Source organism: Psittacula echo, assembly GCF_963264785.1.
Source record: "Psittacula echo genome assembly, chromosome: 11".
NCBI lineage: Eukaryota > Metazoa > Chordata > Aves > Psittaciformes > Psittacidae > Psittacula > Psittacula echo.
This window is the reverse complement of record NC_137746.1, coordinates 770851-798263: the sequence shown is the minus strand read 5'-3', so window position 1 is coordinate 798263 and position 27413 is coordinate 770851. Positions and strand designations below refer to the sequence as shown.

The 27413-nt window shown below is 52.7% G+C and overlaps 1 protein-coding gene across 1 annotated transcript; it reads left to right on the top strand.

Annotated features, from left to right (window-relative positions):
- Window positions 1-906: 906 nt before the first annotated feature.
- SH3RF2 (SH3 domain containing ring finger 2) lies at window positions 907-27188 on the top strand (the record flags this gene model as incomplete). The annotated part of the gene is made up of 8 exons (XM_080627348.1): window positions 907-1278; window positions 13004-13273; window positions 16775-17086; window positions 21264-21358; window positions 23294-23464; window positions 25109-25329; window positions 25873-26225; window positions 26904-27188. The coding sequence occupies 8 exons, from the start codon at window positions 907-909 to the stop codon at window positions 27186-27188; spliced, it is 2079 nt and encodes a 692-aa protein (XP_080483474.1).
- Between the last annotated feature and the right edge of the window lie 225 nt (window positions 27189-27413).

The window sequence follows — 27413 nt, the reverse complement described above, 5'->3', positions numbered from 1 at the left end:
GCAGGCACAGGCTTCCCATTGGCACTGTGGGGCCACGCAGTCACCGCAGGCCCGGACTTGCATCCGCCGTGGTGTGTGCTTCAGCCCCAGCCAGTGCCGGGGGAGCTGAACAGGTTGAGTGACTTCAGGCTGTGGGAGGAATAATCGTCTTGGGTTGCTTCAGAGAGCTGAGGCAGCCAAACCAGGCGAGGATGGCACCGCGGAGCGCCTCAGCCTCTGCCAGGTACCTCGGAGGGTTTGTGTTTGAAGGGTTTTTATAGCGCTGCTGTCAGAACGAGTGGCGAGCGAGCTGAACTGGGACCAGCCTGGGAAGCGAGGCGGTGGGTGGGTGTGTGAGGGATGTGCGCAGCGAGCGGCTGCTTCCAGCCAGAGCCAGCCTGGATGGCTCTGGTCTGATGCTTATCGGGGACTCCTGTCTCCTGAGCTGGTGAATTCTTCACTACCGTGTCAGTTGTGATCTGCAGACCAGGAAGCATTAAAGACACCTTGAGAGCACTCGAGTAAGGCTGAGTGTGCCTGTCCAGCTCATCCCGCTGAGCCCAGCCAGCAGGACCCATGCTCCTGCCCCCAGTGCCAGCCCTGACACTGCCCCCTCGCCGTCCCCTCGAACGCCATCCATCCCTTCGCACGCACTGAGTCACAAGTGACTCACTTCAAACTTGGATGCGGGCGCAAAGTATACATTTGCAAATTGGCTGGTGAGGCAGCGCTTTGCAATGTAGGTGGGATGTATTACATACTCCAGCAGTCGAGTTGTGCTCTCTCCTCCCTCCTCCCTCTCCCTCCGTGCAGGATAGCTGCCTCAGCCCAGCGTTCTGGTGCGGTTCTCGCAGGCGCAGCAGAGTGCCTCAGCCTGCTCCGGTGGATGTGGCATGCGAATGGCTCCGGCTCCACGCTGCACTGAACATGGATGATTTAGCTCTCCTCGACCTGCTGGAGTGCCCTGTATGCTTTGAGAAGCTCGACGCCACGGCCAAGGTGCTCCCCTGCCAGCACACGTTCTGCAAGCCCTGTCTGCAGAGGATCCTGAAATCCCAGAAGGAGCTCAGGTGCCCCGAGTGCAGGACCCTGGTGCTCTGCAGCATCGAGCAGCTGCCCTCCAACCTGCTCCTCATTCGCCTCCTGGATGGCGTCAGGTGTGGACAGAACGTGGCCAGGTTTGGCTCCATCCAGAGGACAGGGCTCCTGTCGTCCCCTGCCTCCATCAGGAGGGCACCCAGGGGGCTGCAACTCCATCAACACCGGCTGGCTACCAATCCCAGGCTCCACATGGAAGGGGTAAGGAGAGTCCACGTTCTTTACTGTGTCTGTGAGCACAGACAGCTTTCTTCCCGTGTGCCAAGAGCTATGAACTTCCCTGTTAGCAGCCCTGCAGAAATGTTTGAAGTGAGGGAGATCAGTTTGTTTGCAAATCTGGCGGCTGTTTCCTTTGATATTTGACTGTTTCAGCACAGCAGTGATTGCATTGGCTCTCAGGCTGACACAAAGCCAGGCTGCCCTTCTGACAAAACCTTCACAGAGCTGTTTTCCCCAGGAGTTTTCAGGTGCTTCCTGACTTCTGGGGGGCATTCGAGGCACCTTGACTTCAGGGCAATATACTGATTTGTGAATGATAGCAATTAAATCAGTAATTGCAAAGCTGTAACTGTTAGAGGTGGAGAAAGGTATTTCCCATCCCTGCACCTCAGTTTCCCCAGCACTGAAAAGGAAGAAGAGTGTCTAATGATGCTTGTGTCCCTGGCACAGTACTTTGAGGTTCACTAGTGAAAAGCATTAAACTTGACTTACTAACTGTATCTAGGGAGGTTTTTAAGTTGTTTCTGTCATTTTTTTCAACAGTACAAAAGCTTTTCTTAACTAATGAGGACATGATATTAGAGCTGTTCAAGGAGATGGGCTCAGACTGAATGTGTGGTAGAGACTGAGATGTGGCTTCACTTCTGCTCTGTATTCCTGGGTTTCCATTTCTCCCACCTGAACTATTCTTCTATGCAGCATCCCTACAAACCTTTCCACAACGTTCAAAAGCTCGGCTCAAGTGGCTGTTAAATCTCAGGGCATTTTCAGAATTGCAGAGCTGGAAATGTCAACGCAGACATAGGGCAGGTTTCCCCACCCGCGCGCTGTAGTGGTTCATGTGCATGCTCGGCTGTGGAGTGTGGAGAACTCCTGTGTCCCGTGGGTGCAAACCGGTGTACTGTCCCAGGGAATCTCTGTGGCGTTAGCAAGTCATTCCAGGTGGATCACACATCAAAACCAGACACAGAAGCATAGAACGGTTTGGGTTGGGAAGGACCTTAAGAACATGCAGTTCCACCCCCTTCCACGGGCAGGGACACCTTCCACTGGACCAGGTTGCTCAAGCCCTGTCCAGCCCCTCTCTGGTTTTCCCACTGGAAAAGCAGCACTGGGACACATCAGGGAGACCCCTTGCTGTGAACCGGCTCTTCAGGGAGTGGGGATTGCTGGTGTGTTCGTGTGAGGTCGAACCCTCAGCTTCTCTCACCCATTTCACCTTCCCTTTACCAGTTCTCAGGACAGGCAGGAACTTGCTGATGCTGTGTAATGGCAGCATCCACCAGTCGGAGCTCCCGAAAGCATTTTAAGACCAAACTTCTGGGAAGCTCTTCCCTGTGAGGGTGCTGAGGCGCTGGCACAGGGTGCCCAGAGAAGCTGTGGCTGCCCCATCCCTGGCAGTGCTCAAGGCCAGGTTGGACACAGGGGCTTGGAGCAAGCTGCTCCAGTGGAAGGGGTCCCTGCCCGTGGCAGGGGTTGGAGCTGGAGGAGCTTTAAGGTCCCTTCAACCCAAACCACGCTGTGGTTCTATGAATCGGCAGAGCTGCTGCGCGCTGGGTGAGAGCTGCTGCTGCGAGCGGCTCCTGCAGTACCAAGATAGCCTCCGATTTCAGGTGCTCTGTGGTGAAGCGATACAGAAACACGTTACACTGAAACGCTCTCAGCCTTAATTAGTTAATTAATTAGAAAACACCCTGGAATTCTCGGCTGCGAGGTGAAGAATGCAACGTGTTAGTCACGGTTTGGTTTGGTGGTTTTAAATACCTGCAGACGGGAGCAGACATTACTTGTGGTGCTCCAGTGCGATGCTGCTGCATGCGGACCCTCTTCAAAAGTGGTACCTGGTAACAGCAAGAGCCGGGACTCCTTTGGACAGGGCAGTGCTGAGGGTGACTTGTCTCCTGCACCATGGAGTGCTGGAGTTGGGGTATTCATCTGAAGTGGTTGAGGTGAGCAGTGGCAGAGCAGGTGCTTTTGTCAGGCATCTCGGTGGGAACAGCTATGGGGAGCCTGCTGCACCACAGCTGATCCCACAAAGCTGTTTTCCTGGCTGCTCTTAAGTGCAGCATTCATTTGCAACTACAGTGCAAGGTGCTCACCAAAGAGACTGCCCCCATCTCCCAGCCTGCTAATTACTACTAACGCTATACACCACTTCATGCTACAAAGCAAGTGAATCTAAGGTGCACCATGCTGCACTGCAGCCAGATATGCCATCCAAAGCAGGATGCAGGACATGTTTTGTTTTTACCAAAGAAGCTGTTCTATAAATAAACTTCCTTTCCTCCATGGAGCTGAGAAAATCTCAAGTTTGATCAAAGTTTCTCTGCTCAGCAGAGGTGGTTCCTTGCCAAGCTTTTTGCTCTTCATCCTCATGAGCATCCATGAAGGCCAAAAACTGAAATAAATCCCCCCATCACCAAGCACGCCAAGATCTCAAACCATTCTGAGAGGGAAGCGTGAGCCAGCTGCAGCAGAGCTGCTGAATTAGCAGCAACACAATACCTGGGTTTCAGTCAGGAATTTCACAGAGCCAGTCCTCAGAAAACAGGCAATATTATAGTTACAGCCCATCCCAAACTCTTTGTCATTTGCTAGCACTTAAATCACTTCTGAATCCACTTTCTACTTGCTGACCTGAGGTGGGCACAGCCTGGGTTTGTACCCATGGGCCCGTGTGTATGTCTCTGTACCCAGAATGTGCCTCTGTAGGGACTGACAGTGCTGCACTGAGACCACTGACACTGCCTGGTACCTGCTCCCGGGACACCTGCCCAGGCTTTAGGATCTCTAGCATCTATGCAGAGAAGCCAAGACTTTGGATTTTCAGGATCTCCTCATAATAAACTGTCTGGAATTTAAGAATAAAAGGATTTGCTAGGAGGTGAATGCGTAAATAATCTACGCTGAAGCCTTTGAACTCTTAGGAACCGCCTCTGGCGTGTGCCAGATGTGGTTACGTCTTGTGCTGAAGCATCCTTCTTATCTGGCTTCAGCCCCAGTGTCAGCTAAACAGAGCTCTGCTGCCGGTGAGAGAACAGAGGCTCCTGTGTGCTGAGCTGTACACGAAACTCCTGTAGTCCCTGAGGAGCAGCAGGCCTAAACTGTACCATACACACAGCGAAAATCACCCAGGCCACTGAACAGCTATTTGGATGATGAACTTTGTCATGCAATAAATACAGGGCAGTGAGCCAGAGGAGAAAAATTCTGGGTATGATAGCTTGCCTTTGGAAAACACAGACCACACAAATCTAACTGTGACTTTGGCTATTTTCTCTCTGCATGAACTGAGTGCTGTAACACCCCCCTCCAGCATATCATGGGAGATAGACAGATAACACCTCTATTGAGATAAAAATACACCGCACTCCAACGTCGCCACCTTCACACGGATGTCTATACATAGTGCTTGTGTCTTGGTATTTTCTTCTCCTCCAGAAACATCTCCAGCTCCTTTCTGAATTTGACAGACAGGATTTGGATTACTGGATCTTTTTGAAACCTTATTCAAAGCAACCTTCACGTTTGCTTTGAAGGAGGCACTCACTGTGCAAATCACCCTCCACACCCCCAAAAACACCCAACAGTTCCTGTGCAGTCACAGTAATGACCTCATCCCGCATGTCATACCATCTTGGGATGGACACACATTAAACTGACATCACAAACCTGGGACTCAGCACAGGAGCATTGGCACAGGATACCATCATGTGCCTTTTTTGTTCCTCACATGTAGTTTCAGCACTTTTATCTACTGCAGAGAGTGAAGTCACCTCCATACAGATTGCCTGGTGATACACACCCCAAAAGCTTGTGTGCAACAACAACAGGTTCACGAGCAGAGAAGCAGGAGGCTTTGCAGTAGCTGTAAGCACTGCGGCAGCCATGGGGAAGGGTTGGTGTGACACACAGCAGGTCACACACCAGGACACTCGCTCGATGCCATGGGGACCTCCAGGCCAGCCCCAGGAGCCAGTTTGCCTGGGTTCACACCATTAGGTACCGAGCTGCAGACACAGAAAGTGTTTTAATTTGTTACCAAGGCAGTGAGTCAGGCTCAGATGGCGAGTCAGAATAGAACAGCAGGGCTCCTCGGTGCACTCACCTGCTGAGCATCGCGGTCAGCCAGTAGGATGCGAGCTGGAGTCCTCCTCTCCCTGCAGTTTCCAAGCTGGCCCCAGGTCTATGAAGTTGGTCATTGGCCTAAGCTTGTAATTGTCCCCTCCAGAGGGAAGGGAGAGGAGCAGACACCTTCATGGGCAGCACTGCCAGGGCACCAGGGCTAGAGCTAAGAGGTGTCCTGAGAGAGCTGAGGCTAGAAGGCCCATTCACTGCTGCCATCTAAACCTTGTCTTGGTCTGCTTTACTGCACCATGGGAAAACTGCAGCACTTGCACTTAAACACCAGACTTTGTTCTGCTGTTACCGATCCTCAGGGATTCAAACTCCATTCAGAACCAATGTGTGCAAGGCCCTGGGAAAATTAATAAAAATACACGAGCTTTGTTTTTAAGAAAACCTTTTCCCTAGGAGCTTGCAAGTGGACATTTGAGCTGACCCTGATTTGGGGAACCTCCATTTTGCTTTGTTGCCAGGGTGGGAGACATGGCTTAGGATGCTCTTTTTGACAGACAGGGTTGTGTCCTTTATCAGTTTGACCTCTTTGAGAGGGTTCCCTTTGGGCCATCGACAACTGATGGGCCCAGAGCTTCTCACTGGCTTTGCAGCGTCCAGCCCCAGGTCTGGGCAACACGAGGACACCCAGGGCCAGGCAGGCAGCGTCCTCCTGGTCCTGGCCTGTGGCTGAGGCAGGGCCCAGCGGTGGCCATCGTTTGATGCTCATCTACCATGGGGATGGCGCGGATGGGAGGCAGCAGCTCATGGGAGATGCCTGTTACTGACCAGGCACTTCCCTGTGACCATGTGAAAGCTGAGTCCTGGGTTGCTGGGCAATTGGGAGGTGCAGGGCAGCTTTGAGCACAGGCACCCTGCACAGGCCTGCTGCTGGGGGATGGCCACCACCATCCCTCTTCCCCTCCTGCCACCAGCCCCATCCCAGCGGATAGGGCACTGGGATGTGGCCGTGGCCACGGGCCAGGCCTGGCAGCAGTGCCTTTACCGACAAAGGGAGGGCACCAGCCATCAGGAAGAGGGTTCGGAGCAGCCAGAGCAGGGAACGGGACGCAGGTTTCCTCCCTGCACAGTAAACAGCCACTTCTGAGAACCGCGGTGCTGAGGCAGGGCATCGTGACCAGGCACGCCGAGGGCTGACACAGTTTGTTTTCCGTGCGGCTTAAAACCATGACACACAACCACTGCCCGAGATTGCTGACTGCAGCAGAGACACAAACATCTGATAGCAGCAGCAATGAGTGGAAGAGGCGTGAAGAGGTTTCGTGCAGACACTGCAGCTCCAGCTCACTGGTCCCTGGCAGCACCAGGCTGTGCCCGGCGCCAGCAGCACCGGCTGTACCAGCCTCCCTCCTGCCTCACACAACAGCTCACCAAGCCCATCCCCGCTCTGCCCATGCCGGCACGAAGGAGCACGTGTCTGCGAGGCAAAGCCACGCTCGGGTCCTGCTCCTGCCTTGTGTGCACCTTGGCCCATCTCCTGCCCACGCAGATCTCTCTCATGGTTTCACACAGACAAAGTAAAGCCTGATCCAACACTGTCCATCTCGGGCCACAGGAACACTACTGACAGGCAATGGGGCTGGGCACCTGCAGCACTGCCCCGGCCATCGCTGGTGCAGCACCCTCTCGGCCTCGCCATGGCAGAAGCTGCTGTGTATTCCCTTTGTTTTCCCCATTTTCCTGTTCATCTCTGCAGTGCGAAGCCAGAACCACAGCAGACAAGGATGGGAAGCGCCCTACGCCTCGGTGCGGTGGCGTTTCAGAGGGCTGCTGGTTAGCAGACGGGGTGAGCACTCCAGTCACCGCTGCCACCACCCCTCCAGCAGCCGCAGCTGTGCAGAGGTGGCAGCACAGAAACCAGCCCCAGCAGTCCCAGTGACAGGCTCCAGTACCTGCCCCTGCTGACCCCTTCGGCTGCTTTCCATCTCCCCAGTGTGTAAATCACACCCGCTTACAGCGGCCACTGAAGTCTTTGTCCAGCTAAACCTGTACAGTTTGCCTCTCCAGCTCCCCCCATGTGCTGGGCAGTCACCAGCTTTAGCCAGGACAGCACTGGCCTTGGGTCCTGATGAACCCAAGTGGGAATTGGGTGAGCTCCAGTACTGACATGAGCAGGAGGGGCCTGATGCTGTTCTCCCTGGTGCACACAGTCTGCTTGTGCTTGGAAGATGGGAGCAAACCTCCTCAGGGGAGAAATAACGCAGCAACCACCCAACTGACTGAACCTTTTGAATATAATTATATGAAGAGCTTGAAATGACAAGCTCATTTTTGATGGTTTTGTTCTCTGTGACAAGGCTGAAGTTATCTCCTCTGCCTAAAAGCAGAAAAACAGAATTGTAATGGAAATTAATCTACATTCAAATAGCTCTTTTCATCCGACTGGATCCTAAAGAGCCCTGAAACTGTGCTACTGGAACACACAAAGACGATCATGTGGGGCTCATTCATCCCACCACAGTGTGGGCAGTCGGTGGCAGGATGCTGAAGGCAGGTTGCAGGAAGTTAGTAATCAAATTGGGCAGTTGTTATCAACCGAAAAGGCAGCGTGTCCTTTGGTGTCAGTGCGTAGATAACAACCAGCTCTCCATTCCTGGTGTGTAAATCACTGCTCCTCGGGAGCGTGGCCTGGGCTGTGCTCTCAGATCTGCCCGGGGTCATTGTATGCCACTCTGGGACACCACTAGTGCTCACTTGCGATCTTGGGCCACGAAGCACGCCCTCACCTATTGCACACCACCTCTTAGAGCAGTGCGATGGAGTTCAGAGGCTCAACAGGATCCAATTCAATGTGTTTCCCTGAGAAGCAAGTCCCGGCAAATCCTGGCCTTGCACAGTTCTCCCCTGTGCCAGTCCTCTCCAACCAACACCAGCCCAGTTCCAAACAGCTCCCAAGTGAAAAGTAATCAAAACCCACTTGCAAACTGAACCCACAGTACCTACTAGGAGAAAAACAAACTGGAAGGCATCCAGGACCGGATTCCTCTTCTTCCTGGCACCATCCTACAAATAAACAGTTGCTCTCAGGGAGGCTGTTTTGTGCTGCAGGAGTCGTGTATGTACAGGAATATCGCTGCCTCTGCACAGCACGGGTTTTAGCTCCTGCACAAATAGCGCAGTGCCGGGGGTGGGAGGCGAGGGCAGAGCTCGTGCAGAGCACGGGGTGCACCAGCTCCCACCAGGGCCCTGTGCCGGGGGCAGCCGGGGCTCTCCTGCCTCTCACAGCTCCCCTGCAGTGTCCCGGGTCCGTTTGTGGAGGGACAGCCCCTGAGCGGCCGGGGCTCCACAGACGCCCTGCACCAGAGCTCAGCTCTCGGGCTGCATCCCTGAGCATGGGACGACACCCACGAAACCCAGATCAGGATCAGGCCCTCGGCACCTACTGCAAAGACGTTGAGCCGCTGGGGGAGGAAGCCCCACGCTTGGGATAGCTCTGCCTTCGGGACATAGCGGAGAGCGGCTCCGGGGCATTCCCTGTGCGGAGTTAGGAAAATAAGGGCTGGGAAACCACCGGGTGCAGGTTCAAACCCGTCCAAGGCCATTCCCGCTCCCGGGCCAGCGGCCTCCTCAGCCCCACGGGTCTGTCTGCACCACTGGAGTCAGCAGGGTGCTACTGAGGGTTGGGGGGCCCGGGCCAGCACCGGGCTGGGCAGAGAGGCAGGAACAGGGATGCCCAGAGCAGGCAGCACTCCTGGAGCTTGCTCCTGCCCAAACAGCTCCTGCCGCCCTCCCTTTGGCATGCAGTAAATCAGAAGGAAGCACTCCTGGGCATCAACAGCTATTCCAAAGATTAATTTGTCACTTGTCCCGTGTGATCATCAAGGTAGTCATGGACATGAGAGAAGTCAGAGCATCTGGGAAGCAGGAGGATCCCATCTGATGTCATCAGCTGTATATGGCTGAAGCTGTTTGAGATGAGCCTTGCTCGGAAATGGGTGATGGACTGCATGAACCCCACATGCAGGGACATTGACGGCCTCCTGCTCAGCCCGGGGTATTGCAGGCAGCGGCTTGGTCTGATCACACAGGCAGCATCACCACGGGGCTGTGCTGCTCCTCAGGATGGTGTCAGATGGAGTCCCCTGGGACAAGGGTGAGGGGCTCACAGCCTCCATCAGAGATAGTTCTGCTCCGCTGCAGCCCCTGGCTTTGCTTTCCTCCTTCCTTGACAGTTCCCCATGTCTGTCTCTGGTGCCCCCTCCCCAGCCAGCCTCACACACATCTTTCTCTTTTCTTTTAAATACCAGCGCTATGAGTGTGTGGTCTTACATTAATCCGCTGCCAATAATGAGGAAGTTATAACTAGCTCATTTAGGATAATTATAGTGTGCGTTTCCCCCAGCTATGAGGGATGCTTTGAATCGCTTCCTCACACACATGTACATATTTTTAATTTGCTTTGTTTTGTACGGAGGGAGACTCAGATGTCTTGGATGGCTGCCCTTGCACAGCTGATGCCAGACGCCAAAAATAGCACAGCATCAAATCCTGCTCCCTTATGGGCCTCAAAGCACTAGGAATGGGGACAAGGCATTGAGGGGCATCTGCCACAGCCAGCATTACTACTACAGCTGCAGTACTGCATGGCAATACTGGCAAAAAAAGCCTTCTCCATTCACCCTGATGTTCCATCTCTGTATTTCTGCCTCTTTGATACTGGGCAGCAAATACCCTACGCTGATTTTCAACAAGTTGAAAATCAACAAGTTGAAAATCTGGTTGAGTTTTTCACACAGCTTCCCGCAGTGTTTTCCCAATGGAACATAATGACAGGCACTGGCCCTGCAGATCGGGAGCACACCAGGATCTGCAATATTTGGCTGAACATTTTGCTGCCACAACACCTCACTACATCAAATGCTGCTTTTGGATTAACAAAAAGCAACTGGCGGTGCTAACGGGAGGAAACTCCATCAAAGCAAACCTGGTCCCTCCTCACCATGCGCACAGGAAAGCCGCTCCTTCTGCCTGCAGGGAGCTACCTCCAGGCACACCTTGTCCTTATCGCAGGGCTTAATCAGCACCGCAGTTTCTGCCACTGCAATTAACCCACTTCACATAAAGCCAAGCAGATGCCTTGCAGAGGATCCTGCCCATCCACGAGTAGACAGAAACCAGCCCAGCCTGAGAAAGAATTCAGGTTTGAGCTGCGCCCACGGCTGCCCTTGCTTTAGCACCAGCGATAAGGCGCAAGATCAGGTGCCCATGAGGTGCCCGCTCAGCCCGGGCATTGCTGTTGGGACTTTGCTGCTTTTCTGTGCCGTCCCTGCACCCTGTGCACACATTACACAACGGTGACCCTGATGCATGTCTTTTGGAAGGCTTCATCTGGAAGATGCATTTTGTGCAGGGCCCATGAAGCAGGAAAGCGGCCCGTGCAGTGCAAACCACACAGGTTGCTCCATGCGGGCAGATAAAGGCTTGGTTTATGTCCTAAATAAAGCTGGGAATTTAATGGGATATTCTGGGCTCAGTATCTGAACAGACAAACAAAATCAACAAAAAAAGGCGACAGACCTTAGAAAAAACTGACTTGGGCCATGAAAAATCTCCTGAATTGAATGGCTGGGGGTTTATGAAGGTCTTTAAAATCTTCATTTCAAATGAATTTTAGTTGGTTTGCCTTTAGGCGCTTTGCCTCGCTGTGCCTTTTAAAAATCCTTCCTCTCTTGGTTTAAATTACCTTGATTTTTGCTGTTAACAGAGTATTAAAATATTAGAGGCCCACGTACAGGGAGACGCTGAACCCATTCCTGCAGTACACAAGCTCTGCTGGGGAGGGAGCGGTGCCGGTCAAGGACCACCAACAGTACGTGAAGCACCACACTACTGTTAGTTACCTGGAGAGTGTTCAAAGTTATCAGCAAGCCCCAAAAAATCCACGTTCTGAAGGTTTTTTGGATGCTAAAGAAGCACGTAACATTAACATGAACTGTTCTTCACTGAGATCCAAAGTTCTGCACAAATTTCAATGAGCAAATCCAAGTGCTCTATAAAGTGAGGGGTGAGCTGATATCAATGGTCACTGCGAGCTCCAGGAAACAGCAATAGGAAAGAAAACCAGGCTCAGAGGGAAACCTGAAAACAGAAGTGGCTGAGATTTGAAAGGGCATGGAAGTGAGAGGAAAGGGTTAGAAAGGAGGTGAAGGAGTGAAGATTGTGACCAAGGTCAGAGGAAGACACACAGGGATGAGTTTCGGCCAGCCCTAATGTCACAAAACCCCCTCTCCTACCTGGGTTTCCACTCTCTATTCCAGCCTACCCTCCTGTCTCATCTGTTTTCTTGCTGAAGAAAGAATATTCCAGACTCTCAGCACCCCGTGGCTTGCTCACCTTTCCCAGTCAGTAACAGGCATGCATTTCATTTCAGAGTTTCTCTTATTTTTAATACATTTCCATAACTCGTTCTTGGTGCCTTTTATGTTCTGCCTGATTTTGCTGTGCAACCGTTCTCTCACCATCCCATCTGTTTGTGCTTCTCCCTCACAAGCCCTGTGTTTGCTGTTTGCACAAGCCCGGTTTGTTTTCTGGTGGCTCCTGAGGCAATCAAAGCTCTCCTGTGCTCCTTGTCCTTGTTTAACACCAGGGACTCTGTCACTGTCTTTCCAAAGGAGAGCTGGCGCTCCCGTAATCCCCTGTTCCCACAGTCTGTTTTTCCGCTGGGAAGGCGTGTATGTCCAGGCAAGCACCGGCAGTGGGAGTTCAGAGACTCACAGGATGGATTGGGTTGGAAGGGACCTTAAAGCTTACCCAGCTCCATTCCTTTTTTTCCAGCAATGTACTTTCAGTGTCACAAAGCCAGATGTTTGCTATGAGCAGAAACTAACAGGCAAAGGGAGTTAATTAGAACTAAGCATTAAACTAATTGCTTCCTGTTGAAAAGCTCTGAAGTAAACACAGTACATCCAATTTATACAATTTTTCTCTTCTTGGTTCCTTTCCAGTGTTTGGCAGTGCTGGAAAATGTTTCCTTCCCAAAAGCTAAATTTCCATGGAAAATTCAGTCTTTTCCACACTTCAGGAAAACAAATGCCAAGTTTCTCTCTTCCCCCTTCCTGACCTCCCAGAAGTGGCTGATGAGGGGTGAACTCTGCAGAAATCCTGTCTCAGCCCTGGCCACTGACACAGGTGGATTTAGGCAGAAAAAGGCAGGAAAAGCCAGAGTGTGGCACTGGTACAATGGCACCATTCCCACGGGGCTGGCAGGCTGTTGGTGGTGATGGCTGGGAAAACACAGAGCAGGGTCCTACTCATAAGCCCCCAGCACTTGGCAGCACATACAAAACTCCGTGTTTTGCCCACGGGAAGACTGGTTTAAGGCTTTAGCTGTTTCTTAGTATTCTAAAACAAGTTCAGCCTGCTTTTCATCTTGATACAAATTTAGCATAAGTATTTTGCAGCTTGTCTTCATTAGAAAAAGACATCAAGAAAGGATGTGGGTAGTTAATCCCGAGAAATGAATGCTGAAGACTTAGACCTCTACATTTCCCCCAGTAATTAGGGATGCTTTTGTGGAGTTCTGTCTGTGTTCAGCATCGGATGAGCTCAAGGGCTGTTTCTCGCCCCGCAGGTCCCGCGAGCCAAGGCGCTGTACACGTACCGAGGGCACAACCCTGGAGAGCTGCGGTTCAACAAGGGGGACATCATCGTGCTGCTCCGGCAGCTGGACGAGAACTGGTACCTGGGGGAGGTGAACGGCATCAGTGGCGTGTTCCCGGCCAGCTCCGTGCAGGTGATCAAGCACCTGCCCCTGCCCGTGCCCCTCAGCAGAGCGCTCGGCAGCTTCGACACCAGGGGCAGGGACAGGATCGAAAACAAGGAGAGCCTGACCCTGCACAAGGTAACAGCAGCACCCAGGGCTGGGACGGGGCCTTGCGTAAGCTGTAGGGTGTCCTACCCACCCCGACTCCATAGGAGCTCCCTGTTGGATATCAGGAAGGTTCCCAGGCCCCCTCAGATCCTGCTGCAGCAGTTAACCCCCCGGGGCACAAGACCAGGACCAGGGATGCAGGTTCCCAACACAAGCAGTGGCTGCTCCCCTTTCCCACACTGCTGTTGGTGATGTGGAGCAGCTGATGGTGGCAGTTCCCTGTCAGGACCAAAACACTCCAAGCACTCCTCTAAAACACACCTACTGACAGATAAAACTGCCTCTGTGTCTGGGGATACATCGTTTACGCAGCACACATGCCCGGTCTCCTGTAACATGCATTTACAGAGCAATACCTGAGCTTGCACTACGTTCCCCTTTGATCCCCAAAGGCTACAGAGTTGTTTACTCTGTTAAAGGACAAGCTCTGAGTAACTGCACCTTCCAAAGCCAGCTGTCCCTGCAGTGCCAGACGAGGCGAGGCACAGCAGGACAGAAAGCGCTGCCCAAAGGCATCAGCGTCCTCGCAGAGAAGTGGCCTCTTTCTCCATCACACTGCTGCCATGTGCTCCTCGTTCTCATGGATGGGAAGAGGAGGCAGGAGAGGAAGGCTGTGGGCTGGGTGTCCCAGGGGGTCAGAGCTGGATGTGGAGTGGCTATAGCAGGAGCTGGGAGCCAGCTGCGGTTGCTGACTAAGGGGAGGAAAGAAGGGAAAAGCATCAGTTAGGAGCAGCATCACACTCAGCAGCAGCTCTGTGAAATGTGGGTGCTCAGCCTGCTGCTGAGGAGCACAGAAGCCAGGCAGGCAGCAGCACTCCCTGCCATGAGGATTCACTGACTGGCAGGAGGCACCTTCCTCAGTTTTCTGTCACCTGCACTGGTTTGGGTTTCACTCCATTTGCCTTTGTTTCACAGCTCACTCCTGGTTCTCGCATTAGGAGGTGTCGTGGTCTCTGCTCCCACAGCAAACTTCACACATGGGGAGTTAACACACATCAAAAGCACACAGATGCTTCTGCAGAGAGGCAGGAGCATCGTCTGGTCTCCCAGCTCTGTGACAGCCATGGGCTATTACCATCTGAAATAACACAGGTTGAGGCAGTTACCAGTAACTCCCTCCCACAGTATCCTCAAGGCAGTGCCAGTGCCAGGTCCTCCTCTATTCAGACACACAAATGAAAGCAAAGGGTCCCTTACCTTACTGCAGCAGTAATACACAATCTCCACGAGTTCAGATGGAGACACTGTGCACATGTCCTGCCTGGGGGTGAGTGATTTGGAGCCTTCTCTGAGCCCTCAGCCTTGGAGTCAATAAAACTGGAGCAGAAAACCGCACATTAGTACAAAAGGGAGAAAACCATAAATTCTCTCTACTTCCCCTCCCCAGGCAGGATCCTTCACAAGATGAAATGAAAACATCTTCAAAGTTAACAAGATTTAACTCTTCTGGGGTGCTCAGAAATGTCTTTCCAAAGAGATGTAGCTGTCAGTCAATACAAACCAGCTGCTTTCCTCTAGAATATTCCAGATACCTGCACCCAAGCACTGCCAGGTTATTTCAGCTCCTGAAACAGAGACCTGAGCTGCTCAGCATGACAGCAATTGCCCCAGTGCTTACACAGGGGTTTTCTCTTAGTTTATAGCTAAAATGCCATTTGCATCATTAGTTCTGTGTGTGGCAATTACAGAGGCATTTCCACACGATGCAAAACCTCCAGCGAGTCAAAGGCTTTTCATGTCCTCATCCTCAGACCCGTGTCCACGGCCCCGGTCCAGCCACACTCACACCTTTAAATTAAAACCAAGCTTGAGCGTTGTGCTGAGTAAGGCCAGAGGAGCTGGCGGGTCACAGCGCATCTGCATGGGCTCCAAGCAACCTGCTCTAGTGGAACATGTCCCTGCTCATGGCAGGGGGTTGGAACTGGATGAGCTTTAAGGTCCCTTCCAACACAAACCACCCTGTGATGCTGTGAAAGCCAAGCTGAGCAGAGGATGTGATGCGCTGTTTGATGCTGCTGCTCTCTGGAAAGACAGGACAAGCCCCCCGCTGCTGTCCTGGTGCCAGGCTCTGCTGGTCCCAATGCCCCAGCCTGCCCCAGTGCCAGCTCAGCGCAGCACAGGCGGCATTCCTGGCGCTAATTGTATTCCTGCCATTTGGCGTGAGATGCAGGGTGTAAGTGGCACCAACAAGAATTTCTAGAAATAAAATTAATACTTGTAATCATCCTAATTACAGCAAGCCCTTCTTGGTGCTGTTTTATAAAAGAGCACAAGTAAAAGATCTTATTTGAAGCTCTAATATATTTTGTAAAATGTCTTTTTATTTACTGAAATCATTTTAGCTTCAGTAATTACTTATTTAAGCCTGGCGTTAACAGAAGTAAGTTAGTTAGGGCAAAGGCATCAAGGAATTAGAAATTAATTATGGAGAAGGCAAAGGCAGGTCTGTTTGGGGAGATGCAAGGCTTGCCTTGGCGTTGACACTTGGGTTTGTGCCCCATTTATTGGATCTCCTGGTGATTAGAGAAGGCAGAAAAAAGTTTCCTGTTCAGGCTAAAGTTTAACTGCATATAGAGCTGACAGCATCGCCATCTCACATGTGTACACACACACACACTCAGGCTTAAAGCTTGCTTTAAGGAGTGAGGAGAAGAGAAATGCAACAATAAGCCCCGCTTTAAAACACAACCACTTGAAGCCTCCTGCACCTCTCCTGCTGAGAGCCAGCGCTGCTGGTCCTGGGCGTGTTGCCCCACACAAGTGGGTGAGAATCTTCATGTTTTGCAATTCGTTGGTGTCAGCAGTAAATCAGGATTAATTCCTCTGGCAGCCATCGTGGTACAAACACTCTGCTATTAATACTGCCTCATCAGCAGTTTCCAACAAGTGCTGCTTGAACACTGCCCGTATGCAAACTCTTCCCTCATTAAGCCCAATCCTCAACAAGCCAGGCCTTTTTCAACAGCAGCAGAATCAAGCCACCAATATTCAGGCCTACAAAGATGTCATTGGGCGGCTCTAATGCTGCTGGGAAAGCCATTGGCGCTCATGGGCTGCCAGGCTCCACGTCCTGCTGCCAGGCACAGGGAAGGTGTGCCCAAACGTCCCTTCTAAGTTCGGGTTCAATGTATGGTAGCACTGCTGGAGAGCAGCCAGCTCTCCTTGCACCCCAGCAAGCCAAAGGCTGTCTGCAATGTGCCAGGAGAGCACTCGGCCTCGTAAGGTGTTGTCTAAGCAGCAACTTTGTAAAACAATTTTAATTTGCTGTCAGCTTTGCAGCAGTGATTTTGCATCTGGGTTTTGTCACGGAAGACAAAGAGGGAAAAGGCTGGGGCACGTGTTGGTAAAGAGCACCTGTAACATCATCTGAAATCTGCTGCCGCATAGGAAAAGGGAGGAAAACTGAGAATCCAAGCTGTGCCAGGCATGACTTCTGAAATGTGCCATCATCTCTCCTTTTGTCTCTTCCAGCCAAACACCACTGCAAGGCAGCTCCTGCAGACCAGCAAGAGCCCTCAGTTTAAGTGCACATCCCTACGAACGGCGTCTCCCAAAGCCAAGGGCACGGATTCTCCAGCATTCCCCAAGGTGCCCGACTCCCGGCGGAAGAGCCTGCGGCAGTTCTCCATCACCACCGCCCTCAACACCCTCAACCGCATGGTCCACTCGCCTGAGCGGCAGGCACTGGAGATCAGCTCCCCCGTGCTCATCAGCTCCAGCAACCCCACCGTGGCTACCCAGAGCAGTGAGAAAGCGGAGCTTCCCTACAGCACCCCCATCCAGGTAAGGAACTGGAGTGCAAATCCTGGGTAGAAACAGGATGCACAGCTGATGATTGGAAAAGCTAAAGCACAAACGCTCAGACAAAGCACTGTGCTGCCAGCACCAGTAAGAGTTGTCATCCAAGTCAGGCTGCTGGGATGTTTTCCTCTCCTTTTGAATTGGAAAGGTCTGTGAGAGCTCAGGGGAATTCACCGAAAGAGAAATGAAGTTATCAGAGTAACTGAACGTGGATAAAGCGCATCCTCCATCCCGATTTCTGCACTCCTGCAGTGAGCCCCAGGGGCATGGGGGGGAGAGCAGAGAGTTTCTCTTGTCAAATACAATAGCTTTCATTTCAGAAAGCGCTGCCAGCCTGCTGGGGAGCAGCCGGGAGCTGTGCCCTGAGCCAGGCCTCTGCCTGCAGCTGCACAGGACCCGAGGAATAGCTTCTATCAGGGAAGGACAATTACCGGAGCCCTTCCCAGGCTCCAGTTTGAACCAGGGACCATGCTCAGAGAAGCCAGCTTTGGGTCAGAGGTAATAAATGCAAACTGACCTTTACTTCAGGAGGCAGAAGAGTCTCAATTCCTTCTTCGCACTCTGACTAAAGATCTCAATAGAGAATCTTCACACATCATCTGAAATGGGAGGAAAAAAGGTTTTGTTTAGATTTATATGACATCTTTCATATGCAAGGTTGCTCTAACATTTTATAAAGCAATAAGCCAGCTCCTGGCAGTTCAGTGTCTGTGCAATAAAACCCAGCAGGCATTTTGTACTTAGCAGTAGCCTGCAAAGAGCCTTGGATGTTAGATCCTGTTTTATGTGAGAGGAAATGAAGCCTTACAATAGAACCATAATTCAATTGCAATGGTATCATGTCTCACAAACCCAATAATTTTACCAGAAATGTCTCAGTGTAAACTATTGTCAACAGCAGAAGCAATAGAGGGAACGTGTTAACACTTTGCCTTAGAAGGGCTGGAGTCTCCTTTCTTCTGAACAAGTTTTGCTCCTGGAGGGTTGCAGCAGGATCCATGTTGTTCACAAGCCAAAAAGGGTGCAGCTTCCCCTTCTTCCACCTCTGGGTTTGGGTTGTGATAACTGACTGTAGAGCTGAGCTGATGCCTTCCCAAGCCCCGCTGAGCACTGCCATGCTGGACTTCGTTGGCCACATCCCACTGAGGTCACTCATCCTTTTTCCTAGTATAAATCAGATGGAAAAGCCACAGGAATGAATTTGTTGATAAGGCAGCTGCGTGATCAGAACAAAGATGCAGGATTGATGAGCAGTGGGAGAGACGGGAACTGATGCTGATCCCAAGGGCTGGTTTACCCAGCTCCAGCTTCAGAGGAAGTTCAGCTTCACTAGCAAGTGCTGAGACTCTGGAAAAACAGCAGCACATCTCCGAAAGTGTGGTTGTTCCATGCAGTTGATTGTACATACACCACATTACCTGGAAGGAAAAGGTCTGTGTTTCCTGTAGTATAAAATACTCCAGGTAAGACAAAAGACTGGAAGTAAAGAACAGTTGTGTGCCTGCTGCCAGCCCTGAAAACTCAGCCCAGAGTACAAGTGTCAAGCTGGGGTCTTCTGTTATTAGAAACAGTAAAGAAGAGAGTGGGTTGAAATGCATCCTTAATCAATGTGTTTCCATGTGATTCCCTTGTAATTTAAAAACAAATCCCCACATTTTGAGTGGATGTTCATTGCTTTCCTTGGGGTGGGAGTCAAAAGAGAGGGAATTTTCCAGTACCTTGTAGTTATTACATGAGCCTTGCCCTAAGCTATGAGACTACAGGCATTTGAGGGAGACCAAGGAGATCTTTTGTATCCCCCGAAGCACAAACAATGAAGTGTCCTTTGGTGCAACTCTTTGCTGCTCGTTGAATGGGGCTGATAAACCTGGTACCTGCATCCAGTGCATTTGGCTTTCCTAGGTAATAAATGAGCTGACCATGCAGGACCCAGCTGTCAGAAGCACCAAGAGCACCGACAGCTCTGTGGTGGAATGCAGAAGAGCTCCCTCCCCATGAGGCATCTCACAAACCTCCCAACAGGGAACTGTTGGTGTCAGCAGAGTACAGAGGAGCCGAGCTGGAAATCCCCTTGGTGACAACCTAGATAGGGAGATGGAGCAAGAGAGGGATCTTAGGAGAGGCAGGAAATAAACTCCTTGTACCTGTAAGGGATTGCAAGGTACTCACAAGAGATCAGCACAAGTGAATGCTGAAATCAGTCACATGTGCCTGGAAGGTCATTCAGTCTTTTTCCTCTGTTGAAAATACAAACCCAGCTTTGATGCAGGCTCTGGAAGGATCGCTGCTTCCATGCAGAGGGGTAATAGAGAAATGGAAAACATGAAGCTTTCCACCCAGAAGTGGACATTTCTCCACAGTTCCATCAGGAAACACAGCAATAGGTTGTTATTTCGCTCCAATGGAAGGAAAACCCCTCCAAATCCCCAAATTTCAAAGATTTTGATTATGAAGATTATTAAAACAGAACTGTAATTTCCAATCAGCTTCATTTATGTGAGAGCCTGCTCTGCCCCTGCCTGGGCTAGAAAACGGGGGCCACAGAGCTGGTTTGAAGCTGAGCTGCCGCCCCAGGTCTGGAGACAGACTTACAGTTGCTGGGGTTTAATTAACTTAATTCACTGGAGAGCAGCAGAGCCGGTGAGTCACTTACGCTCTCCCCTGGTCCTTGCTAAGCCAGCGCTCCAGCTCTGTGTTACAGACATGACCACTAGAAATTAGATTGGAACTGAACGAGAGATTAAAGCCCTGACAACCTCCTCATGAAAGGTGCTGTGGTCTTTGCTGGCGAGCAGGGCTGCCAGCCACATCCCAGCCCAGTGATTTTCCCTGGCCTGAGATTCCCCAGGGATGCTGCTCTGCCTTGTTGGGAACTTCGCTTTCACATCCCAGCAGCAGCCACAGTGCAACACGGCTGATGCCTCCCAGCATTCCAATGGGGATGGGCGGCCGGCTCACAGCAGCTCACCCTGCGGTACCTTTTTGTGTTTTAGAAGGGACAGATCAGCCCTGGAGAGGCTCCAAAGCAGAGCAAGGCGATGCAGACCCGCAGCGCATTACAGCCACGGCTCCAGCCACCCTGGGGGAGGGACCACCTCTGGATGTGTCCTTGTTCCCACTAACCCTCTGCCTCACTGCTGGGCATCCAGCGGCCAGCCAGGACAGGTCAACAAGTTCAGCTTGGTCTGCTTTCCGTTGCCATTTGAAAGGCAGCTGGGTGGGAAGGGTCACTGCCTTCCCAAGAAAACTCCCAGTTTTCATTGAAAGACCTTGCACCCTGACTGCTATGTGTGTTTGCAAACCAGCAAGGGAAATACTGCCTTTCAAGCACACCATCACACATCTCCCAGCAGGATCCAGCCAGCGCCTCCCTTCACTGAAACACAGATAACCCCCCCGCACTGTGAGTCTCCTGGCCGAGGGGGAGGATACCAACACAGGGTCCAGATGTGGCCCTAGCAGGGGAAAAGCACAGAGGAGACACTTAAACCTCCACGTGTCGAGGTGATCCGCTTTGACAGCAGAAACGGAGCTGAGGTTCCTCCCCAGAACATGAACCCCTACAGGAAGGCAGAGGGGGCATCATGGTGACCAGTACCTCCTTGCAGATGCAGGGTCATGGTGGGAAAGGGTCACCCCAAACCAAACAAACTCAAGCAAGGAGCCTCTGCCCACGCTCTCACGCTGCTGCTCTTCCTGGCACAGCCAGAGCTCCGTGTACACACGGGGCTATGGAGCAACTCGGGGCGCCACAGCCGTAGTAAAGAGCTTTAATAACAGTTATTAAAAGATCACTGGGCAAGGACTGTATTATTTGGGGTTTAGACAATGCCAGTACTCCCAGCTAGAGCTACATAAATAACAAGCGAAACAGCAGCAATTATAGCAGTCCTCACCTGGCAGACGGGACACTCTCCTCCTAGTCAGCAAAGTCTGGGCTTGAAACACTGTTTTCCCAAACTCCCTTTCCTTCCTGGAGCACACACCAGGATTTTGTCAAATGCTCCAAACTCTTTCTCCTCAAAGAGCTTTGGTTGTTGTCGGCTTTTCTGAAGGGTGGATGAAGCCTCTCAAATGCCTTTAGCTGCTCTCCCAGTGGCTAAAGTCAGTTCATATTCAGATTAACGCTTTGTTTTCTTTGCTTTCCTTCTCCCTGTAGGTCAGTGCGTCCTACTACCCTGCACCAGGATCGCTGGGGCACTCAGCAGCCATCGTCACTCTTCCCCACCTGCAGCACCACCTGTCAGCTTACATGTACGTACAGAAACCCATACACCTTCGGGGGGTATCATGTAATTTTCTGTCCCTTCACCTCAGGCTTATTCAGCCCCAGGCTCTTGGGAGCTGGGAGGTAAAGGCAGAGCAGGGCACAGCTCCCGTGCACTTGGATCCAATGCAGATCCATGTAGGAATGTGCTTGGCTGGTCTAGGCAGGGGCTCACAAAGACTTAGTATCAAGGTTGAATTGTTCCATTCCCAGCAGGTGAACTGTCCTTGCACCTCACTACCTCACTTCAGTATTTATAGATATATATAGTCCTGCCTATTAGTCAAGAGTACATTTTAGATCTTTTAAATATAAAGAAACCAGTTACTGCTGAAGTGCCTCCAGGTATTTCTTTTGAAGCAGGTCAGTGGTGTTTTGAATGATCCAATCTTTTAAAACTTTCCCAGAGTTGAAATCTGCAGCTGATGAATTGCAGTGATTTGTTTTCCCCTAGATAAGATTCATCAGCCTGGCACTGTAGGGAGCTGCCTAATGACAACAGCACAGCAACACGCTGCCTACATGGCAATTAGCACCTCCGCAGTATCGAGCCCGACCTCTGGAAGCACAAGTACATGAGTGATAGCTGCAATCTGTGCTACGCTCGTGATGTTTGCTATGTCCATGTATTAGCATAGGGCACCCAAGACTACCACACACCCCTGATCCTGAGCACAAGCAAACTATTCCTTTAAAATAATTTGCAGAGTGAGAATCCTGTTAAAGTGTCCAACCAGCTGCCTCTTCAGCACAGCTCCTTCTCCAGCCCTGCAATAGCAAACCAGCACCTGCACATCCTGCCCCTCAAGATGACTCCTGTATGAAGTGATAAACCTGCACAAACAGAACTCCCTTAGCTGAACCTTGCCTGGCCTCTGCAAGCCAAATCACTTTCAGGAGACAGGCGGTTCAAGGCAAACTTTCACGTGGTTGTTCTGAACAACACTCAGAGAAAAACCTTTTAAAAGTCATGGGGCAGCCCTTGCCTATCCGGACACCAGTCCGTGGTTTCTAATTTCTAGATGCTATCTGGTAATGGCTGTATTGGTCCATAACTCGTTAATGTCTGGGAGCAGATCACATTCCCCTTGAAAACAAAAAACAACCCTCCAGTGCAATGGAATGTGCTGCACTGGAGACGACTTAAAGTTCCTTAAAGAACAATATTGGGAGACTTCTGAAAAATGTCATTTTCTTGTGCTCGTGGTTTGCTGTGGAGTGCAAAGCTTCATCCCCTGCTCTAGCCCCAGAATCACAACAGAGAGCTCCAGAGGGGATCTCAAATGAATTTCCAGCCCAGTGTCCTTGATAGCCCAGAGAGGAGCCATGTGCCTCCTTCTTTGCCCACTTTGTCCTCAAAGCCCTGGTGGCAGCAGCTGAAGCCCCAGCATTAGTCTATCCTGCTCCCAGGAGGAGGAGAAGGAAAGGGAGGAAGATGGGGTTAACACACAGGTTGCTGCACGAGCAGTGCTTCTGCTGCACCTCACACCCCCAGAGGATGCTCAAGGCAAGCAGATGATTCTCGATGCTGTCACTGGACACAGCATTCATCCTACCTGCACTCTTTCATACTGCTTTGCCTTAGGACAGGTACACATGAGCTCTTGATCAGTATTTTTACTGTGTGAGGTGGAGAGCAGCAGCTCTCCCTAACACTTGTGACCCACGGCTGGCTTGGCTGGCCCTTGGGACACAAAGCACTGATGGGCTCGGCTTTGTTCTCCATTCCTGTTGGCTCTTTTCATATTCACATCCCCTTTGGCCTGAAGTCCAGGGTAGTTTCTTCCCTGTGATTTTTCTCCACAATGACAGCAGCACCCAGACAGCTGATAGGATCTGACTGCAGAGGCTTCCATAGGGCAGTTAAACCCAGAGCCTCGGGATGTGCTCCAGCATCCTCCTCCCTCACCTTGTCTCCTCAGGTGCGTGGCTCTCCATTCCTATGCGGCTCATGGGCCGGATGAGCTGGAGCTGCAGAAGGGAGAAGGGGTCCGCGTCTTCGGGAAGGACCATGATGGATGGTTGCGGGGCATGTCCCTGGTCACCGGGAGAGCGGGCGTCTTCCCCAGCAACTACGTCGCTCCCCTCTTCAGGTCTGGCTTTTCCTACATGATACAAGAACATGTGGAGGGGAGTGGGTAGCACGCAGGATCTGGGGTTTTCTTGTTCCCCCACAGAAACCCCTGCAGGGGATTCCCGCAGCACTAGTGGGAGCCGGGACTCCTCTCTGGGCAGGATGACTCCTGGCAGCTCTCACCCCTTTAGTTTCTCCATGTCCCAACTCAGCTGCACCAGGTGGGAATCTGCCTCCAGCAGCCAGGGCCATGGGAGGGAGAGGGGGTCCAGCAGCATTCCCTTGGGGCCACACGATCGTGATGAGTGAACAGCACAACATCAGCCTTCATCCACTTGTCTGTAACCTGGGATGTCGACAGAGGCAGCAGCAGCTTCTCCCATCACTGTGTAGTTCAGTCCAGGAGCTTTGGCAGAGGTGACACACCGGCACCTGATGAGCTAGTGTGGGAGCCTGGACGGACAGCAGCGTGTCTGTGCTTGGACTCGCCTTTATTTCTTCTGGTTCATTCCAGTCTTTCTTTTTTCCTGCCAGGTGGGAAACCACATGTTGAAGGCTCTTTTAGAGTCAAAATACTGTGTTCAGAACTGGCATTTAAGGACTGGACGCCATTGATCTCACCAAACAAGCATGCATTATGAACAGCAATAATTAAAATGCACTGTTTAGGAGAAGGGAAAAAACTTGCCTGTGCCCCCGGTTCCCCTGAGACACGCTCAGGCCAGGCAGAGAAACAAGGAACAGTCAGTTCAGAGCAGAGGTCCCAGTGCTGCTCTAAACCCAGCTCTGCCCCCTGCACCCTCCCCACACTCAGGAGCACCAGGGATCAGTTTCCACCTCCCCAGCTCATTTTTTCACCATCAAGCTTCCAATAACACCACAGCCCCACCTCGCAGAGAGCAGCACCAACAAATAATGGAGAGCACAGCCCTGTCACCCTAAATAGCCTCATAAAGTATCCCAACCACAGCACCAGATTTGGAGCTGCTTTTCTACCCTTCTTAGGAAATGTCTTCATAATAGATTGATGTCTGAGTTATTGGATGAATCACTGCTCAGTTATCAAACCATAAATCATTCTTCCACCCCCAAAAAGGTGAAGAATCATCAGAGGAATGTTTTCTCCTTCCGTAAGGAGCTCACAGGAGCAATTTCACTGTGGCCCACTACACTCACTCAAGGAATCCGGAGCGGTGTTTGCCCATGTGCTGATGGGGAAGGCTCCCAGATTTGGGCAGTTTAATGACTTCAGGTGAAAACGTGATGGTGATTTCCCTAGGGAAGGCAGGAGGAATTGCTGCCCCTGCACCAAGACTGCCTCTGACAGCACTGCTGAAGGTGCTGCCTAGCACATAGAGCGATGGGGTAGGGGTAAGGGCAGGGGGTTTGCACAAAGCACAAAGGGAGGGCTGGTGTCTGGAGGCCCCTTTTGAAATGCCATGGGGTTTGTGTAACGAATCCAAACCCTGCACACGAATAACTTGTTGTAAGTCAGGCGCAGAAAGATGAAAGCCCTCATTCAAATGGAACCAGAAACCTGGTCCGCAGTGTTCCCACCAGAGCCCTGGCCTAGGGCAGCGCAGGCACATCAGAACCCCCGGGATCCCTGCTGGGCAAACCCCCAAGGGCCACACGAGCTCATTGCCTGCTCCTTCTCGCGCAGGAAACCGAACCTCTCCGACTCGAAGATGCCTTCGCTCTACGCCACGTGGACGCTGTCGACCTCCTCGCTGTCCTCGCAGGGCAGCGCCCCCGAGCACGGCCCCCGCCAGAGCCGGCCGCTGAAGCCGGCGCTGCTGCCCGTGCCCGTGCCCTCGCCCGGGCGGAGCGGGGCGGCCGCGGGGCCGGCACCGCTGCGGCGCGGCCGCGGCAGCGCCAGGAAGAGTAAGTGGCAGGAGGGGGGTTCTGGAGGGAGGAGCCCGTGTCCGGTCCTACCTGCTCCTCGCAGCGCTGCCCACAGCGGGTCCTCAGCTCGGAAGCTGGGCAGGAACGTCCAAGCACGTCGTGCTGAGGCTCTGCAGCCTGTGTTCAGGGTTAACGCACTTCAGTGTGTGCACAGAGAGTGGCTGCAGGCCAGGAGAAGGCAGAGCAAGCTCTCAGAAACCAGATCGCTCCTATCCAGGAGAATTTGTGGCATAAGTTGTTATGCCAGTACAGGAGGTTTGAGGGGTCTGGGTTGCTGGCCTTGCCAGAGCCCAGCAGTGGCCGCATCCCTAGGAGAGGCTGTGGATGCAGACAGTGCTGCTGCACATGGGGTTACTGCATGCACTGGGCACATGGTGATCCCTGGGAGCTACAACCCCATAGCATCCCCATGAAGGGGGCTGTTGGTGCAGGGCTGTAACCACTGCTCACTTCTGCCTCCGTGCTTTGTCTCTGCCATGCTCAGTCCTGCTGACTCCTTTCCAACTGGTTCTTGCTCCCCAGACGGATCCCTGCAGAGGCCAGGGCAGGCTGGAACTCCCATCCACGTTGCCGGCTCCCTCCGACGTCCTCTCACCACGGTGCTGCGGCCTCAGCAGATTCAGCTCTACCCGCACCTCAGCCCCGCACCGCACAGCATCCCCGCCGAGGCAGGAGCGAGGACAAACTTCTCCCATGACGTGTCCCCGGTGCTCGTGGTCAGAGGAGGGGAGAGCAGAACGCCCTCCGTGTGCAGCTCCCTGGTCCTGGATGCCAAAGACCCCCAGGCAAAGAGCGAGACAGCCCCAAAGCCGCCCGCTTCGGCCCCCCCGTCCATCCTGGTGAAGCCTGAATCCTCCCGCAACAGCGCCGAGAAGGTAGGGCCAGTGGGCACTGGGGCAATCAGCCCAGCAGGTGCTCAGTGCCAGCCCAGATCCCACCAGGGCTGCGCCATTCCCAACAAGTTTTCTACTGATAGAAACCACTGGGATAGGTACCTGCGTTAAGAAATGGGGTATTTGTGTTGCTGACACTGCTGGTCAGGTTAAGCCCTTTAGAAAGGCAAGATGCTGCAGAGCCTGTGCATGTAAACTCACATTCAGTCACGATCAAATCTTGAGATTATTCTGAGGTCTTAAATCAGGCAGGAATCCCACCGAGGTCCCTGACAGTTTGGGAGTGAATGAGCAAATCCCACAGACCTGGGTGCTAGACCTCACGTCAAGCTGATCTCTATAGAGCTCTCCTCGTCTTCCCCACATGGCTTTGGCTGAGCCATTTGGAAGGGAAAGTTCTTTCCTCTCTGGCAGCCAGAGGGCGATTTCATAAAGGTAAAAGTCATTCTGCAACCTGCCCTCGCGGCAGCTTTGCCTTCCCGCTGCACCCAAAGGGCAAACTGCTCCCCAAGGCCCTGAAAGCCCAACCAAGCCCCCAGGAGAGCATCACCAGACGGAGACGCCCCCGGGAAGGAGCCCCCCGGCTCCCCAGGGTGGATCACAGCGAGGGGGGTGCGCGGCTGCTTTTCCCACGGTGACTCGGGTCCCTTCTCGTTGCAGCAAGTGAAGACGGTGAGGTTCCAGAACCACAGCCCTCCACCGCCCAAGCGGCACAGCCTGCAGCCGTCCCCGAGCCTGCCCCGCGCCAGGACGGAGCCGCTGCCCGAGCCCGTGGCGCTGGAGGCCGGGCTGGCGGGCCCCGAGCTGGCCGTGCTCTACTCTCCCAGGCCCAGCGCCAGCCCCCTGCCGCAGAGCCGGGCGCTGCACCCCAAAGCGCTGTCGCTGGACCTCTCGGGGCAGCTCACGTTCCCCATCAGGAAGAGCTACAGCGTGTCCACCAACTGAGAGCGACCCCGCTCTGCCTCCCTCACACCCTGCGCCTGTCCCCGCGCTGCGAGGGGCGAGCACCCTGGACTCGCAGCATCCTGCTGCCGCCACAGGTATCCCTGTGTCCCCAGCACCTCCCACCACCAGCACCCTCAGCACCCGCCGGTCTGGGGCTGCAGAGAACTGGGGTTGCTCCCGAGGGAGTGGGACGGGACAGGACAAGGTCTGTCCCCACACGGGAGA